We start from the raw sequence: 17,561 nt of genomic DNA, 5'->3' as shown, positions 1-17,561 counted from the left end.
TGATGGGATGGTACTGGTTTGTGCATTGGATCTCTTGCAGTTAACACTGTCCTGTGCTGCAGTAGGCTTGGGTCTAGGTCGGGTCTGGCTTCTTCAGTTTGGCTTGAGCCAGGCCTACTCATCTATTTCTGGTCCCTGGCATTGGGATGGAAATCTAAACAGCGGGGCGGCTGGCTGAACAAGCGGCCCTCTCAAAACCAGACTGCCACCCCGTCCTCCTCCTCTTGCTCCACTGCAGCCCTCAGCCACCACTTTATCACCCCGTGGTGCTGAATGGGCCCCCTTCATGTTAGTCGGGTTTATGACCCTGCATTCTCAGACCAGGGGTTCAGATACGGATCTCCATCAAAGGCTCTCTCAGATACTACTGTCACCTCTGGTCTGCTGTGGGTAGACTGGTCTGCCTTAAAGAGACGATTATAAGCCCTTGGCAAGTAGCCAAGACTTCCTCCCTTTTTCTCTGCACTGTGTCATGACCCCACTGACATGTACCTGTATGCATGTTGGAATATTCAGGAAGGGTATGACCCTCACCTGAACCCACAGCTCACCTCACTTCCCACAGGAAGTGGCAACTTAGCCACAGGAAATGGACTCTTTTGCTGATTTAAATAAAGCCCACCATACACTCTGCCACAGAGGGGCATAGAGAGGGAGACATGATGCTTTGATACTCATATAAATAAATGACCATTTGACCCTAAAGTGTTTAACATTTAAAAAGCTCAGCCCTGAATAGCCTTTTTGATGTCATCCTATTTTTTTTTTTAAATCACTGACGACTCTCTTTTCCTCACGCCAACACACACCCACTCACTGGATAAACTCTATAGGGCTATTTATAGCTCAATCGCATGATGGAAAGCATATTGTCCATTATTTGTTGGGTCTGGTTGCCTGCTTTGCTTGTATCGTTGCATCATTCTGAGAGGAGGCAGCAGCCCAGGCTTTATGAATGAAGCAAGTCTCCGCCAGAGGCTGGAGATGGCACTGATCCCACTGTGATGTCACTCCAGAGACAAGGAGAAGAGAGGGAGCATTATGAGACCTCCCATTCATTCTTCTGTCTCCCTCTCTCTCCCCGCCGTGCCCACCCCTGGTTCTCTTGTCCTGTGATGGGTTCATATTACAGGCTGGTGACTCACCCCCCCCCCCCCAACTCAGTCACCCCTCACCCACCCGGGATGCTCCCTTGTTATCTTCCCCTGCCCTGCCCTGCCCAGCCTTGCTTGTTCCAGCCCCATAGACTTTGGCCCCACTCGCAAGAATCCCAATTTCACGCCCACGCTCTGGCGCACAGGCGAAGAAGGCTGCTAATTTAGTTCATGTGTGTGTATGTGTGTTCATGTGAGAGTCAGTTTAACAGCCTAAGGTGCCGAACAGAACCTCCATCTAAGGTTGGGGGCTTGGTCGTAGGGGCAGGCCAGTGAAGGTGCACAGTCTGTCAGTGAGAATCCCTTGGGAGGAAATCTGGTCGTCGCACTCTGCAGCCTGTCCATTACTCATATCATGGCAAGCGCTGAGTGGCTAATCAATACCTTTTACTGTACATGCAGACTAAACATCAGTCTCACTTCATCAGTAAATCTTAGAATAGATGGACTTATTGTTCCTTCTACATCATTAGCAGAAATTGGTTTCATTTCATACTTTTCACCCCAGACACTCTTTTTACTCTTGTTAGCGAAATGCCATAATGTTGCCTGTGATTTACACCCACTCCCACATTTCGTGAGCTAAGTGGATGGGACTCATTTTGCGGACAGACCCACACCGTCTAATGTGGAAAGTGATGACTTGTGGATGCTCTAACTCTCAATACACACTGACCATTCTGTATCTAATGGGACTCGCAGGCATTGAAATCCTATCAGGACTTCATCATTTACTAGAGATTGGCTAGATCCAAGCTTGCCTCTCTTTCGCTAATGGATGCACACTGTACATTAGCTCTGCCGCAGATAACTTTCATATGGATCACTCACCATGGAGGCTGTGCTATTATCATTGCACTTTTAGGTCTTTTGTTTGCCTTTCAGCCTTGCTGTGCCCTCTGCTTCATGTCTTTGAGATTTCAATTCACAAAAATGCAACACTGCAACGTGCCTAGATATAACAACATCCTACTAGGAAGGTTTTGTTGAAAGTGCAGTTTGTCTTTGTAGATTGTTGCACTGTGACCAGTCTAAACTTAGAAGATATTTGTTGTGCTTTGAATTGTTGCAACATGGTAAACAAAAACCCACTTCAGACTCATTTTATAGGAGAAATGAGTAATCAAAATAAAACACAATAGAAATCACACAAATTGCAGTTCACATTTTAATTTGCTCTATAATCATGGTTCACATATTTCTCTCCTTAGAGTGCCTAATGGTAGTTCTCATGCACGATGGTGTTGAATGTCTTTGATGGAGGATTTAGTGCTAAAGTGGATTCAAGTCTGTGTGGGCAAGCGCAGGCTGGGGCCGGGTTGATAAAAGCGATGGAGAGGGAGGGGCGTAAGCGGTTCGAAAGTGCAGACAAACTCCACTCGATCCAGCTTAAATAAACTGCCACATTTCGCCCCTGCCTTCACATCAAAGCGCAGACTGTCTGAGCCCCAGTCCCATCTCAGTTTGCAGCCGTTTGCAACATGTACGTTTTTGCACTACCAACACTACTTAAAAGAGAAATGAGCTCAGCAGAGGCCTAGTCAACCCTTCTGTCAGGGGCAACTTGTATACAAAGACAGCTCGCTCAGGTCTTACTTTCATTGTGAAACTGCACAGTTTATTTTGATGTGCGAACTGCGTCTGACAATAGTTAAACTGAGGTCTTATGTGAGCCTGTAAAACAATGTTTATTCTCAGCTCTTCTACCTTGCCTCTTCTTCCAACTTGAATGAACAACTTTCTGTTTGTTCACCAGTGTAACAGAGAGCAATATATTATTATAGGCCTAATTGAATCACATGAAGAACCAAAGAGCTCTTGTCTGTCCTCTGTCTTGGGCCGGTTGTGAGATTTCTTTCTTTAGAAAGAGGGAAAAACAAGAGCCAAAGAGAGAAAAAAGAAACTGGGAGACCTAATTTTACAAACAGCCAGACAGACATTGGTTACATGGGCGAAGGAGGGACAGCTGCTGTGCATTCCAGACGAGGTCGAGACGTCAGCGAGTGGTGAAAACAAGCGTGAACTGTATGTTGCCCCAGTGTACTGCTGGCAGATATAACCGCCAAGCCAGTGGAGATGCCAGAACATCTAGGTCCGACGTATGGTGGCGCTGTGAGAGGAGTGACACAACTTTTCCTTTATCATGGTTTTGCCTTCGGGACATGCCTTTTGTGATCTGGTTTTTAATGGTTTTAATTGACGCGCAACAGAGACAGACAAGAGGGATGAGCTAAAGGGAAAGACATGCTGTAAAAATCAAAGTCCGATTGAACTCTTGATTTTATGTGCACCTTAACGCCCCAAGATGTTCAAGTTTTGCCTCACGCACTTTACCCCCCCAAATTGATTAGATAAGATAATGCTTTTATGTCATGCTGCAGACTCTAACAGATCATGATATATGTCTGTCTTTGTTGTGCAAATGAGTGTGGGCGCTTTGTAGAATGAATGATAAAGGCATGTCAGTTAATTGGATTCCTATAAGGGCCCTTTTTATGATCTACAAGTCATTTGTTGAGTCTAGGCCAGATTAGTTTTTAGTCTATTCTAGTGTTAGTGGCCCCGGGGTCTTTCCCCTTCTCCCCTTATCATTTCCCCTGCTTTGCCCCCTCATCCCACACTTCTGCAGCTTGGTCAATCTAATTAGATCAGTGCGAGTCATCAGGCACTGTTTAAAGCCATCAAAGGGAGCTCTGTTCAGAACTGGGTGCCCACTGGCTGTGAGCAGAGAACAGTAAGTCTAGTGTGTGACTGAGACCCTTGAGACAGCCCACCCCCAACTCTCCTAGCCACCCGCCAGCAGCCGCGGTGACATCATCACCTCATCCCTCGACCCTTGACCTCTCAGAATGTTTGACCCCATGCTCGGTCCGGTGACAGTAGGCCCACTGTGTAAGGGCAACATGGTAGGAGGGCTAGCAGGGGTCACGGTGTCACTGATGGGCACCAGGCACTGCTCTCCCACCCAGGATGTGTGTGTGGGGCAGCGGTTAGTGTTTGTAGTATTTGCAAATAAACTTGTGTGTTTATTTTAATGCAGAGTGCCAGGCTAGTGGGATTTGCCGTATAGGACCCTGCCTGGAATACCAGAAACTGTACTCAATTGTAATAAAAACAAAACAAAACATACAAAAAAGGAGTTGAAAGCCACATGTGTGACATATTCTGAACCGTCCCCACTCAGTGCATGAAACTCTATGGGTGCTACTCAGGTTAGTGAAACCTGCACACGTGTCTCATAATGCAATAGTAGTGCACGTGCAGTGTTACCTCCATTTGTAAGCAGTTCAGATCCAGCAGTGTGACAGCTCCTGTTTAAATAGATTGGATCTGATGCGGAGACAGTGACTGTCTAGACGGGATGTAATTGTTGAGCCATGTTGTTGATCACGGTCAGATACAACTGTTGATTTTGTTTGTGTGTGTGTGTGTGTGTGTGTGTGTGTGTGTGGGGTAGGGGGCATATGTGTGTGTCTGTGTGAATATCTAACTGAACCACATTCACAAGTCCGTCTTTCCCGCCCCCTTCTCTGTCTCAATTTAATTTTCCATTCAGTAAGCTTTATCAGCATGAAATACAATACAGGATGCATTGCCGTAGCTCAGGTTGTCAATACCAATTAAAGCAGTATATAATATTAGCATATTAGTAATTGCAATCCCAAATGAAATAGATATTGATACTTCTCAAAGTAGCATCATAATCAATGGTCTTTGTCATTTGTGATCGGCAGATCCGGAGTGTGGAGATGTGCCCTTGCTAACTCCAGGAAGTAAAGAGATGATGTCCCAGGCTCTGAAGGCCACCTTCAGTGGCTTCACGAAGGAACAGCAGCGGCTGGGTATTCCCAAAGGTAAGACTGTCAGCTGCTTGTATTCTTATTAACCCCTGTTAACATTTTCATTGGGAAAAGGAAATCTTATCAGGAAAGCATGAGCCCTAGAAAACACCTCACAGTCTCACATGTCAGGCATGCACACTCATTAGATCACTTCACATTATAGCCTGCTTTAGATCAGTCAGTCAAGGCATCTCTTAGAAGGACTGAAAACAGGGAGACACCCAGTTATTCCACAAGTGGCCTTACATTACATACATTTCAGTCCAGGCAGACTGTCTGACTGCAGTATCCAGAGAATCTAGACACAGACAGTAAAATAATGAGTTAGCTTCTTAAATGGATGCTGACCAGAGGCTCGTCATGCTGTTTGGAAGCAGCAGGGCTCGACAGTATCTGTCTGTGTAATCGCACTATATCTGCAAACCATGGTTTGGGCTTGTCATTACCACAGCTGTTTACATCCACTGCTGAGTCCCTGTTTGTTTTTGATTGACTTGCTATGGGTAGATATATTTACCACAGAGGCGGTGTGAAAGTTGGTGGCATAACCAGAGATAGGAGTTTTCTCACAGTGAAAACGGAGCATACAACAGAATGTGCGGCAGCTCATAGCGCATGTTTAGTATAAGCACCTCAGTCTGAATACACATCATGTAACTTTAACAGGAGGATTCAACACATTGCATAAATGTGAACAGTGAAACAGTGAATATAACAATTGTGATCCTCTTCAGATCCCAGGCAGTGGACAGAAAACCACGTGGCTGAGTGGCTAACGTGGACAGTGAACGAGTTCAGTCTGAAGAATGTTGACTTTGACAAATTCTGCATGAATGGAGCCAGTTTGTGTGCGATGGGGAAGGAGCGCTTCCTGGACTTAGCGCCTGACTTTGTGGGTGACATCCTTTGGGAACATTTAGAAATGCTTCAGAAAGGTGAGGCCACATTCATGTTGATTGTTTATCATACTTTTTGCATCATTAGATAGTATTAGAAGCCTACACAGAGAATGTGGGTGACATCACTGCTCGCACCTATTTAGAATGCTGTTGGTATTTGCCATAGTAACAGGAGCCAAACAGGAAGACGCAATTTAGCTCATGTCATTAATTTTTGATAATGCTGGATGCAGTTACACGATACGTGAAATCAATGGCGAGGTCACTGACGCTCGTTCTCTATCTATTTTTCATGAAGAGGATGCAAAGCATTACCCCATCAATGGACTGACCTCCAACTTCCAGGAATCCCGTTATACCTCAGACTACTTTGTCAGTAAGTACTCATCACACTCAATCACTCTGTGTAATAGCATGAGATGTGTGCCTGAAATCTGAATGGAAAAAGAGGAGGGGTTTGGTGTTGTGAATAAAGGAGAACAATTGATCTTTTCCAATTCAACATTTGGATTTAGATGTCTCTGTGCGTTGACTGCATATCATAGGGAATAATCACTGCAGGTTTTTGCTAAAGTTAGGTACATGTCTAATCGATAATCTTGCCTCAAATGTAAAACTCATCTCATGTACTCAGAGCTGTGTTTTATTATGGGCTATTCACACAAAGCATTTGGGCAGCAGTTCAGCACAAGATGGATAATGACTCCGCTCTCCTAAGATTGATCTTCCTCCTCTGCTTTGCTCCTTGCTTTCCATCTCTGTTTTCTATCCACACTCATTTCCCTTTGTGTCTCCAGGCTACGGTGTTGAGCATGCTCAATGTGTCCCTCCTTCTGAATACTCAGAGCCCGGCTTCATCACAGAGTCTTACCAGACACTTCATCCCATCAGCTCGGAGGAATTGCTGACGCTCAAGTATGAGAGTGAATACCCTTCTGTCATCCTACGGGACACGCCCCTCAACCCGCTGCAAGGGGACTACTTCACTGTCAAGCAGGAGGTGGTATCCCCTGACAACATGTGTGTGGGACGCCTTAGCAGAGGTGAGGGGTCACACACCAGATATGAGGAGTATAGCTGAGGTTTAAGCAGAGCGTTGCAGGGAAGAATGTGATGCATTTCTGTTTTAATCAACAGTCTGTTTGGATTGACTGTTGTGATAAATGTGTCCACATGCGTGTGTGAGTGCATGTAAATGCTTGCGTGGGTGTCAATGTGCGTGTGATTGTGCTGAGGCTACCAGAATCTTGTCATGCCACATCAGCGTGCATGTATTAGAAGAGAAGAAAAGCAGGCCCTCTGGTTGGTTTGTGGTTTAAGCAAACCCGCCTCATACACTCTAGACTGGGTTGGGAAAAAAAGAAAACTCTATTGTTTTTGTCAGTGTGATACACGAACCAAAGCCACAACGTGTTCTCTTCTCGCCGCCCGTCCTTTATGTAAAACAGTTCAAGTGGTGTAACCTTCAAGAAAGTTTTTGTTTTCTTTCTTGTTGCTGTTGGCCTCTTTTCCTCGACTTCTGGGTAAGGAGATAGAGGTGTCATCCTCAGCTAGCGCGCATGGGGGTTTTCTCATGAAACTGTTTGCTTTTCTGAATGCGCAGGCTTGTTTTCTCTCCCAGTGATAGTTTACAAAGGAATTAGCAGCATGGTTTACATTTATAGCCATAAAGCTAGGATTTTCTTCTCACAAATCCCCAGCTGTATAAATGAATAGCATGTGCCATGTACACTATGTAAGCCTCCCTGCCAGTGCTTCAAGCATTTGCCTGCAAGGTATGAGGTCCAATCCTCATGCATCACACATACCAAGCTTTTCGAGCGTTGCGTTGTGCCCTCTCGACATGGGAAAGTATTTTGCAGCACAACTGATGTCCACATGTGGCTTCAATTTCAACAGTTGAAGATTTCGGCATCAATCGAGGGGCTGCATTATCTGTCATTTGATAATGACTTGCCATTGAAAGGCTCCTCTTATCTTTCCCAAGTCCAAAAATAGCAAGGCAATTTGTGAGATTGTCTTCCATTTAAAATCAAATCCAAATGGTGGTTGTAAAAGGGAAATGAGGTGTGAAATGGAGAGAGATGTGGCGCCGTACAGCACAATATAGCTTAGTGAGAAGGAACATAATTTACTGCTAAGGTGTTGTTTATGTCACTTTTATAAATGTTTCTCTTTTGTCAGATTCTACAAACATGCAATAACAATTAACATTCTTATGCAGTGAAGTATCAAAAGCAAAGCAGAGAAAAGCAGAGTGAGAAAGTCAGACATAATACAAATTTAACCTCTCTTGGAGTTTTAATAATGTAATATGCTATAAAATTTTACAGTTTGCTCCTTTGTGACAATTTTATTTCTCTCTTTCTCTTGCTGCTACCCTCTCAGGTAAGCTCGGCGGCCAGGACTCCTTCGAGAGCATTGAGAGTTTCGAAAGCTGTGACCGATTGACCCAGTCGTGGAGCAGCCAGTCCTCATTCAGCAGCCTGCAGCGGGTACCTTCGTACGACAGCTTTGACTCAGAAGACTACCCTACTGCCTTGCATAGCCACAAGCCCAAGGGCACTTTCAAAGACTATGTGAGGGAGCGCTCAGACCTCAGCAAGGATAAACCCGTCATCCCAGCGGCTGCACTGGCAGGATACACAGGTAAGATGTCTAAAGGCCAAAGTTTATACATTATAATTTTATACAGAGTTGAAAAGTGCTGGAGCTTTTTATAGACCGCTCTCACAGCAGACATTTTTTAAATGTCAAAGCAGGGAAAGCAAGAGTAACCAGCAACATTAATCAAAGCTCTGTTCCACTGAGGTGTGCCAGTAAGCTGGCAAGCATGCACAATCCCAGGGCTGTGACACAGGTACACATAAAAAGAATCCATCTGTCATTAATTTTAATACTTAAAGAATGTAACAATATGTAGAAGTATATTATTCACTTATATATAATCATATTATTATTAACTATACATATGCAAGTGAGCTTAAACATGGTAAGAGGTAAAGTGAAAGCATCATATTGGTGTCATATTGTGTCTGTATGCCATCAGTAGACTTGAAGTCTCATAAGGAATAAGATTCAGTGCAGCTATAACATACTTGTTGATGCTCTGCAAAAGCCCCAGATGTGTGATGTGTGCTTTTAGAACAAAAAAAAAAAGAAAAACACCTTTTACCCTGGCAGCTCGCGTCATGCACATTACAGGAAGCAAAATAGATTTTGCTCGTACCTTCTTCTCTTTCTGTCTCTCCTCTCTGTGTGTCTGGCACTCTTTTGTTCTGTCTTCACTTCTCATCTACCTCCTTGTTATCTGCAGCCCGCATCTCAACCTATTTTTTCCAGGTCGTCCTAGCAACGCCGCTGAAACATAGAAATTATACCTGCTCCTACACATAGCACCAGAGAAAGAAAAACACAATCTCTTCATCTCATGAGGCATCTTCATACTTGTACACGCTCAAAGAGCCGGCTTACGTATGTTCTCCAAGCTCAATAAGATGTGGAGATATGTGCAGCCTCTTCTAAAGCTGGTTGTTGGTCTGAAAAGGGTACATGAAAAGACGGCAACTGTTACTACTTTTAACAGTTTACTTGGATGTGTTCGGATGCCTTCCAAATCTTGTATTGCATAAGAAAATACACAACCTTTGCAGTCATCAGTAGACGGTTTAGATCTTCATGACATACACTGCTGTTTAAAAATTGGATTGCAGGGACAGCTGAATTGCTTCTCACACCAAAGTGTTTGGGACTTTTTCAGCCATGTTTAAATTATAGTCACAAGGCTGCGAGTTTGCCAGCATTTGAAAAGGGGAAATCCAAGCAAATTTCTCAACGTCACTAACAGTGCATACATGAGATCTCAACAGACTGTCCTAAAGTTGGTATGCACAAGTTAAACGGTCATCTATATGGTTATCAGTTCAAAAGCCACTTACAGAACAATGAGTCATTCACTTGTAATGATGTTGGAAGATGTCGTAATGCACACTTAGTCGAATAACGAAGAGCCAAAAAGCCCCTCTAGTAGCCATTAGAGGCTGCGTTGCTCCATGTGCCGTGTTTGACTCAAGTGAACCAAGAAACTACAAATAAATAGATAAAAATAAATATGATGCATCATCTGATATGACAGCAACTACCTTTTATATAATGAGCTTTGACAAAAATCTGTATGATATCAAAATGCGAACCTAAGCATGTCGAAATATCTTCTTTGGAAACCTTTTTAAATGTACACACCAGCATTCGGACTCCATTCAATCTTGTATGTGCATCAGATGTTACGACAGGATAGATGACTCCAAAGAGCTCGTGTGTGAAAGCCTGGTTGAGTGTGTGCAGCCTATTGCGTAGTGATGTACTCTCGCTAAAGAGAACGTGCTTCCTTTGAGCTTTTTCGCGACGGAAAAGGGGAAAGATGAAAAAAAAAAATCAGGCTAAAATACCCCAATTTTCCTGAAAGAGAAAAAATGTCAAGCAGCCTGCAGTCCAAGCTGTTATTAGGAGAGTGTAGTCCTTCAAAGATGGAAGCTTTTTTTTTTTTTTTTTTTTTGAGTGTACATGTGTGTGCGGGCCCATGCGTGTAGGTGTGGGTGGAAGAAGAAATAGAGGAGAGAGACGAGAAAAGACAGAGAGAGAAACCACAACCAAAAAAAAAGAAAAAAATTTGTAAGATTCCAAATTGATGTTTATGACAGCTTGCTCTGCTCGGCTTCCTGTCTCAGTCATGGGGTGACAGGTGACACTTGACAGAGGGCCTGATAAGGCTGCAGAGAGATAAGTGAAGCTCCAGTTGTCATCTTAGCGGTTTCCTGTGACAATTTGCCATTTACACCTCTGTCTACAGTAACACCAGGCAGCCATACAAAACGATGAACTCTTTACTTTGTTGTCTCTCTCAGACTCCCTGTCTCGCAAGTACAAAAATGCAAATGCACAGAGGCATAGGTGTACGCTACCTAAATACCTAGCTACCAGAAATTTTAACAAACAAACAGGAATTCCTTCAAAAAGGTTAAATAATAAAACCAGTAAAAAAAAGTAATGTAAGCTAGCATAAAGATTCTAAAATGACCCCAAAACGTGCATGCGCCTATCAATAATGCTTTCTTTTTGTCCAAATCGTCTTTATTCTCTTTCTTCGAACTTGACAACACATATGAGCCGTTAAAGTCCAGGGGTTTATGAATAAAGTTAAAGGTGCTGTATGTAAGAATGTGGCCAAAACGGTTACTGCACTCAAATTCAAAATACTGCCGCGAGTCGTGTCCACCCCCCCTCCCCTACAGATTCGAGGTTGCTGGACAGTGGCACGCTGGAGACTGATTTGTTTGCCCATGGGCAGCTGCCGTGGCCGGGCTGCGTCGCCGTGTCCTTGATCTTCGGTTCGAGACCGTTCGAGCAAGTCCGGCTTCTCTGCTGCTAACGCTGCTGCCGGGATACAGCTGAGGAGACTGCTAATGCTATGTACCGGGACACTGCTAATGCTGCTTGCCGTGCTGCTGTAGCTCAGTCGTAACTGTAACTGATGCTGAGACTCTACTCACTGCGTGACTGGTAGACGGCGGTGGGTGGCGCAACAGGCCAAAACACAAATTCAAAACATAAATATGATTTGCGGACCGTAAAATTTTTTTTTAAATGCGAATATTCTGGCTGTACTGTTGTTGTCGGTGAGATCAGTATGTTATATGAACATTATTCCTTAGTCTCTGTGACATATTAGGAGGATTTCACGACTATTTGCTTTAGATTTCTTACATATAGCTCCTTTAAATAAATGAATGTGTATAAGTCAATAGCTGCCACATGCACTTTTAAAGAGATTATACCTTCACAAAAATGACGGAAGAGTAAATCACGATAAATGCAGGGATACCACTGAATGAGAAAAGCTGATCTACAGGAGAATCTACAGGAGAATGCCTCACTGCATTATATGTTTTCAGAGTTTGAATTGTATACCCATACTGTGTTTTCTTTAGCATAAATAAAGACATATCCACCATAAATTGGTGCAGGAAGTCAAGTGTTTGATGCTTAAAACATCCCCTAGACCCCAGACCCTATGTCCTTACACAGACTTTATTTGTATTGCCACTAGATTTAGTCAAGTGGTAAAATATTGGTAACAAAATGACATATTAGCTGGTTTTGGTTGGGTTTGAATACCTTTTGAGTCATCATTTTTTAACATTAACATCCATCAGTCCTTACTTGCGGCCTCAATCACCACCCAGCCTACTTGCTTTAGCTGCACATGCTCCAGACTCATTTAGCAGCCCGTGGGTCAGATACTTAACTCTGCTGTGAATGCAAGCCCCCACCCTTTTGCCACACTATGCTTTTTCAATGAGGCCCATTGTACATGGAGACTTGTAACATATTTTTGGAAACTTTTTTTTTTTTTTTTGTCAAAGGGTCGCCTACATTCTGGCGTGAGAGCACAGGGGGCTGGTAAACGGGCACTGTATCACCCTTATGTGGGCTCGCTATTACAGTAGCAGACTCTTGGAATGCAAGTCCCAAGCTTTTCTGTCTGAAAGAAGCCCAGTGTTGAGCAGCACACTTATTTTCCAAAGTCTTGGTGGCTGTTGTCATGCACCTTCTCCAATCCTTAGCGGGAGTAAAGAGAGCCCACAAGCTACATTTAAAGTCTGCAACCCACACGTCTATTTCCCTGAAAGCTTTTGTTTGTGTTGTATAAAGGTACATTTGGTTTTTCTGAGGCACTCGAGAGGTGACTTTAGCGTAGCTTCAGTTTTGCTGAGGCGGTGTGCTGCATAGGCAGGTGTGATTTCAACATACAAGCCTCAAAAGTGGGTGGGTTGGTGTATGTGCTGAAAAACCACAAGATCAAAGTGTGCTGCAGTGAATCTAGTTCATAGACAAGACCAGCCCTTTTCTTTTGGTTCTGCTTTCCCTCCTTTTTTTTTCTACGAGATGTAATAAAGCTGTTGTAAGTTCACTTTGAACAGGTTATTATATTACTCCTTATTCATAAAAAAAAAATGCAGTACACACATACAGATGTCTTAGCAACCACTCAGTCTACAGTCTGCATTCAGCTCCCAAAGACGTGTTGCTGAGGTCTAAAGGCACCCCCTCTTATTTTAAACTAGTGATTTCATCAGTATGGAACTCATACAGACACAGACTCTAGATTCAAATACTGCACAGGGCAACTGCCAGACAAGGGAATACATGATGAATGGGACTGTTGTATTTAGGAGGACATTTGGTTCCACTGCTGTACTTCAGTCTGACCCAGATTAGAAGGTTTACTTTGTCCCTCCTCAGACACAAGTGAATAATTGGCATGAATATTTAACACTGTCGTACATAGCAGAATTAGACAAAATAGAGACGCAATATATGCCTCCTTTTGATTTGGGATGTTCAGCCTCCTCTTATCCTTCCACTCATATACGCAATACAGTACTCTGGACCGTCTTTGCCCCAGCCTCACACTTACTAACTAAATCTGCACCAACAATAATGTGTCTTCTCAGTGTGTTTCATTTTATTATTATTATTATTTTTAATTCACACCCCCTGTCTCTCTCCTCTTTGTTCTGCAGGCAGCGGCCCCATCCAGCTGTGGCAGTTTCTCCTGGAGCTGCTGACTGACAAGTCTTGCCAGTCCTTCATCAGCTGGACAGGCGACGGCTGGGAGTTCAAGCTTTCTGACCCAGATGAGGTGAGAGGTCATGACTCTGCTGGTCACTGGTGCACATGCTGGGAGGTCCTAAGTAGCTAGCCAGATGAACAAGATGTCTTTTGCCTGTGTGAAAACATTTTCCATGCCTTGTTTGGCTCCATCAATCTTTCTGGAAGATGCTGCTGGTTTTGCATCATCGGTGTTTCATTTCAAAATGACTCATGAATGCAAAAAAAAAAGTAGTGCTAATTGTTTAGTTCTGAAAATGTAGATGATTATGACCTGGCTTTAACCTCTTACTAATTTGCTACCTGTTTACAGCACATATTGACATGTTTATTTCCTGCATTGTTAGGTTGCTCGGAGGTGGGGCAAGAGGAAAAACAAGCCCAAGATGAACTATGAGAAGCTGAGCCGTGGCCTACGCTACTACTATGACAAGAATATCATCCACAAGACATCGGGGAAACGCTACGTCTACCGCTTTGTCTGTGACTTAAAAAGCCTGCTGGGGTACACTCCCGAGGAGCTCCATGCAATGTTGGACGTAAAGCCCGATACGGATGAGTGAAAGCGAAGAAGAAACATGAAGTGAAGTCAAAAGTTAAGGAGACACGTGGACTGGGGCTCATAAAGTGGTCTTAACTGTTTTGATAGAGTCGCTAAACCGTTTTCTGGGGGGACCAAAATGTTTTTAATGACTAACTGTGGTCTTTGTCAACTTCAAGCTCCTGTCTCTCAGACCATGTTTTAAAAAGAAGGCACAAGCCAAAAGCCTGTATTCATACCCTGTTGCATTTGAGATGTGTGTGCACGCATGTGTGTGTGAGCGTGCGCGTGTGTGATTATATACCGGTAGTATTTAGCAGCTCGGGGCAGATGGAGCGCTATCGGGTAGAGTTCAGGTTCCCTGCTGCCTAAGTAGCACAGTGGGGAGATGAGAGGACCAAGACAGAAAGTCTGACAGACGCGAGAGAGAAAGAGCAAAATAATTGATTCATTTCATCGCTGGGGTAGAGCGGGCGGAAGGTTCCTGCTAAGAAAAAAAGGGGTTGCCAAAATGTAAAAACCAAACTAAGGAAGGTATAATGACATAGTTACATACATGCTCACTGTTTCTCTTTGGCAAAGAGACAGAGAATTCTCAGCTTGGACCAAAAAAATGTCATTTCTGATCTGTTGTTTGAGGAGTGTATGCTTGTGCCAGTATTATATTATTGATGTTGAGAACACCCAATGTAAACCTACCAGGCATATATTGGAAAGAGTATTTTTCTTATGTTGTCAATGAAGGTATTACAGTGGAACCAAACGTTAGATGCCAAGTTTATCTGTTCTGTAGGAGCCTTTAACTGAAATGTGCTGATTTGTTATCAGACAACACTATAGACACTGGCCCTGTGCTTTGTAGGGTTTTGAGGACCTGGTGACATTACTCATACCAAGAGTGTCTGATAGACAGACAACTGAAAGCAGCCGTTGCTTTTGAAACTGACGCTTTCACCTTTACGTTGATGTTTGCCACCTTGTTAGAGACACACATTGTGACTGAAACTTATGCATTTTTGCATATACCACCAGTATTAGAAGACTGTAGACAATCTATGTGGGGGAATTCAGGAGTCCTCGGCGAGAGGAGTTGTTTAATGTGCAGATTAGATGCATAATTTTGTCGGTTCACTGTCCATGTGAGTGTTGCTTTAGTAGTGTTTGAATAGCCTCCTGTCTGTCTATACAATGAATTCATAAGTGAAATAGCTGAGGGAGTGATTTTACAGAATCCTAAGAATGTCAAATTTTTTAATTTCTTTTATTATGCAGTACATTTTGGCCATAACGATGCAGCTGCAGTGTAGTGTGAAGGTACAGTGTAGGAAAAAGGGACAGGCAATAGAAAAATGTTGACGAGGGAGAATCAGAGGTTGTGTGGGATAGATGAAGGTGACTGAGAGGAATCTCCGGAGACTGCAGGTGATGATCACTTGTGAGGTCCGACAGAGAGACGGACAGAAACGATGCAAGTTGGCGCTGCTCGGAGGTTTGCATTACATGGGTTTTGTACTTCATTTTCCACTGCCAGCGTGGTTGGATGCATGAGTGCAGCTGAAACCTCATTGCAAATAGAGGCATTTTGGACCAGTGGCAGACATTTGTATTTAATTTTGTAGGTTTGTGAGTTACTTATCTATGATCAAAACAATGCTCAGGTCATAGTGAGTAACTCATGTATGATTCCACCCACACTTGTGCAGTGTGCTCAGAACACATGCATAAAGATTCACTGTTACATTTGAGCAAATTGGCAGCAGTTTCCGTCTAACAGTGGGAACAGTGGCTGTGCACTGGCCTTATGGGAAATGCCAAAGTGGAATATCATCTTAGAATACAATGTTATTGTTTACAGTGGCTGAATGTTACCCATATGGATGAAAATAGCTTTTGAGATGTCTATTTGTACAGATTGTATTTCATAATGCTTTATTGAGACCCAGATTACACAAATAAGCAAGAGACAAAGCAGGAATAATAACCAAAACCCATGTGAGGTCTTTGGCCACGGTGCTTCGGGTATCATCCACAATGTCGGAAGACAGGGACCAGACTTCTCTCACATTCTTGGAAAGTGTTGACTTTCTTTTATCTTTTGTTAATATGTTGAAAAGCACACAGCTTTAGAAGAAAGAGAAATGCCTTCACTGATCTGGGTTTCCCCCCTGAGTGCAGAAAAGAAAAGAGATGCTGGATATGTTCATAATGTTCAATCGGTAACAAGCTTGGCCACAATCATCAAGCACTGACTCACCAACCCTTACCCGTTATCGTCATCTGACACAAAGTATTCAACAAATTAATTAGTAATAAGCTGCACTGTACTTTTTTTTCTTTCCTGCATGTTGTTGTCCAGGTTTCAAAACACTGTTTTTTTGTTTTGTTTCGTTCAGGTTCTTTTTCTGATGTCAGTGTTTTATGTTAGAGAGCTTTACAGTGTTTTTTTTAAAAATGACTGTAATGACTGTCAGTGCCCTCGGAAAAGTTATTTTTTATCATTTTATTTCACCCCACAAGATCATAATATCTGTACGGTTGGCTTTATAAGGTTATCGTGCTCAAAGAAAACATTGTTACCTAAAATGTTAGTGTTTTGAAAATTATTTTGTCAGGAAAATATACTGTTGTTAAGTGTCACAGATTACAATCTACTGCAGGTCTTATGTATTAATGAATCTTAGTCGGGCAAGTGTATACACACACCAGTAGTTTGTGGCATATGCATATCTCAGAATGGATTCAGAAGGAAAACCTTTTTTTTTTATTATTATTTTTGTTTTGGATGTTGTTTTTTTGTATATTTTATAGTGTCTCCGTATTTTTGTTATGAGATCATTTTTATTGTATTTAGTTCACAAACATTTGAATATTTTTCAATAATTTATATTTTATAAAAGACAAGAAATGCAGACAGCTGGTGCTTTCATGGGAATTTAAAGGTAGCGCAGGACAAAATAATGTAGCGATTTGTTTCTGTTTTTGTTTTTTTATTCTTTTTTGTTTTTTTTATATAGAAAATAGACCTGTCTGCTAGAGAAAAAAGGCTGATGCTGGCCCATCAATGATTTCTGCTGGAAAGGTTTTATAAACTGTAGCTTCTATTTCTAAAATGTACTTAATGTACTTCAAAATGTTATAAAATATATGTGAACAAAGATTTCATACTTGTGTGTGGTGTTACTGTTTCAAGCCATGAATTCACATTGTCATTATGTCATACTATATAACACTGACATTTATCAGTGCCATAACAGTATATACTTTACTCTTATTATACTTAACAATTTTGCTACACTATTTAAGCATTATGAATATTATCACTGTTGTAGTAAATGTTACAGTTTTGTATGGCAACATTTTCTTGCTTAATGATTATTCTGCAGGAAATCTTGTGGTCTATGATGTGATGTTGACTCATCAAGCAGTGGCTCTTTAATATTGTTCACCATCAAAA

General features: G+C 42.5%; 1 protein-coding gene across 4 annotated transcripts in view; it reads left to right on the top strand.

Annotated features, from left to right (window-relative positions):
• Positions 1–17,264, top strand: part of ets1 (v-ets avian erythroblastosis virus E26 oncogene homolog 1) — a 38,442-nt gene extending 21,178 nt beyond the window's left edge. For 3 of the 4 annotated variants that reach the window (XM_033631728.2, XM_033631729.2, XM_033631733.2), the window contains 7 exons: positions 4,889–5,008; positions 5,731–5,931; positions 6,194–6,271; positions 6,693–6,938; positions 8,284–8,544; positions 13,479–13,597; positions 13,914–17,264. In XM_033631728.2, coding sequence (XP_033487619.1) covers positions 4,889–5,008; positions 5,731–5,931; positions 6,194–6,271; positions 6,693–6,938; positions 8,284–8,544; positions 13,479–13,597; positions 13,914–14,129 — 1,241 coding nt within the window. In that variant the 3' untranslated portion in view covers positions 14,130–17,264. The remainder of the gene's footprint in view (positions 1–4,888; positions 5,009–5,730; positions 5,932–6,193; positions 6,272–6,692; positions 6,939–8,283; positions 8,545–13,478; positions 13,598–13,913) is intronic. The other variant, XM_033631731.2, reaches the window with a different exon arrangement.
• Positions 17,265–17,561: the final 297 nt, after the last annotated feature.

Source organism: Epinephelus lanceolatus, chromosome 4, assembly GCF_041903045.1.
Source record: "Epinephelus lanceolatus isolate andai-2023 chromosome 4, ASM4190304v1, whole genome shotgun sequence".
Lineage (NCBI taxonomy): Eukaryota > Metazoa > Chordata > Actinopteri > Perciformes > Serranidae > Epinephelus > Epinephelus lanceolatus.
This window is presented reverse-complemented; position numbering and strand designations above follow the sequence as displayed.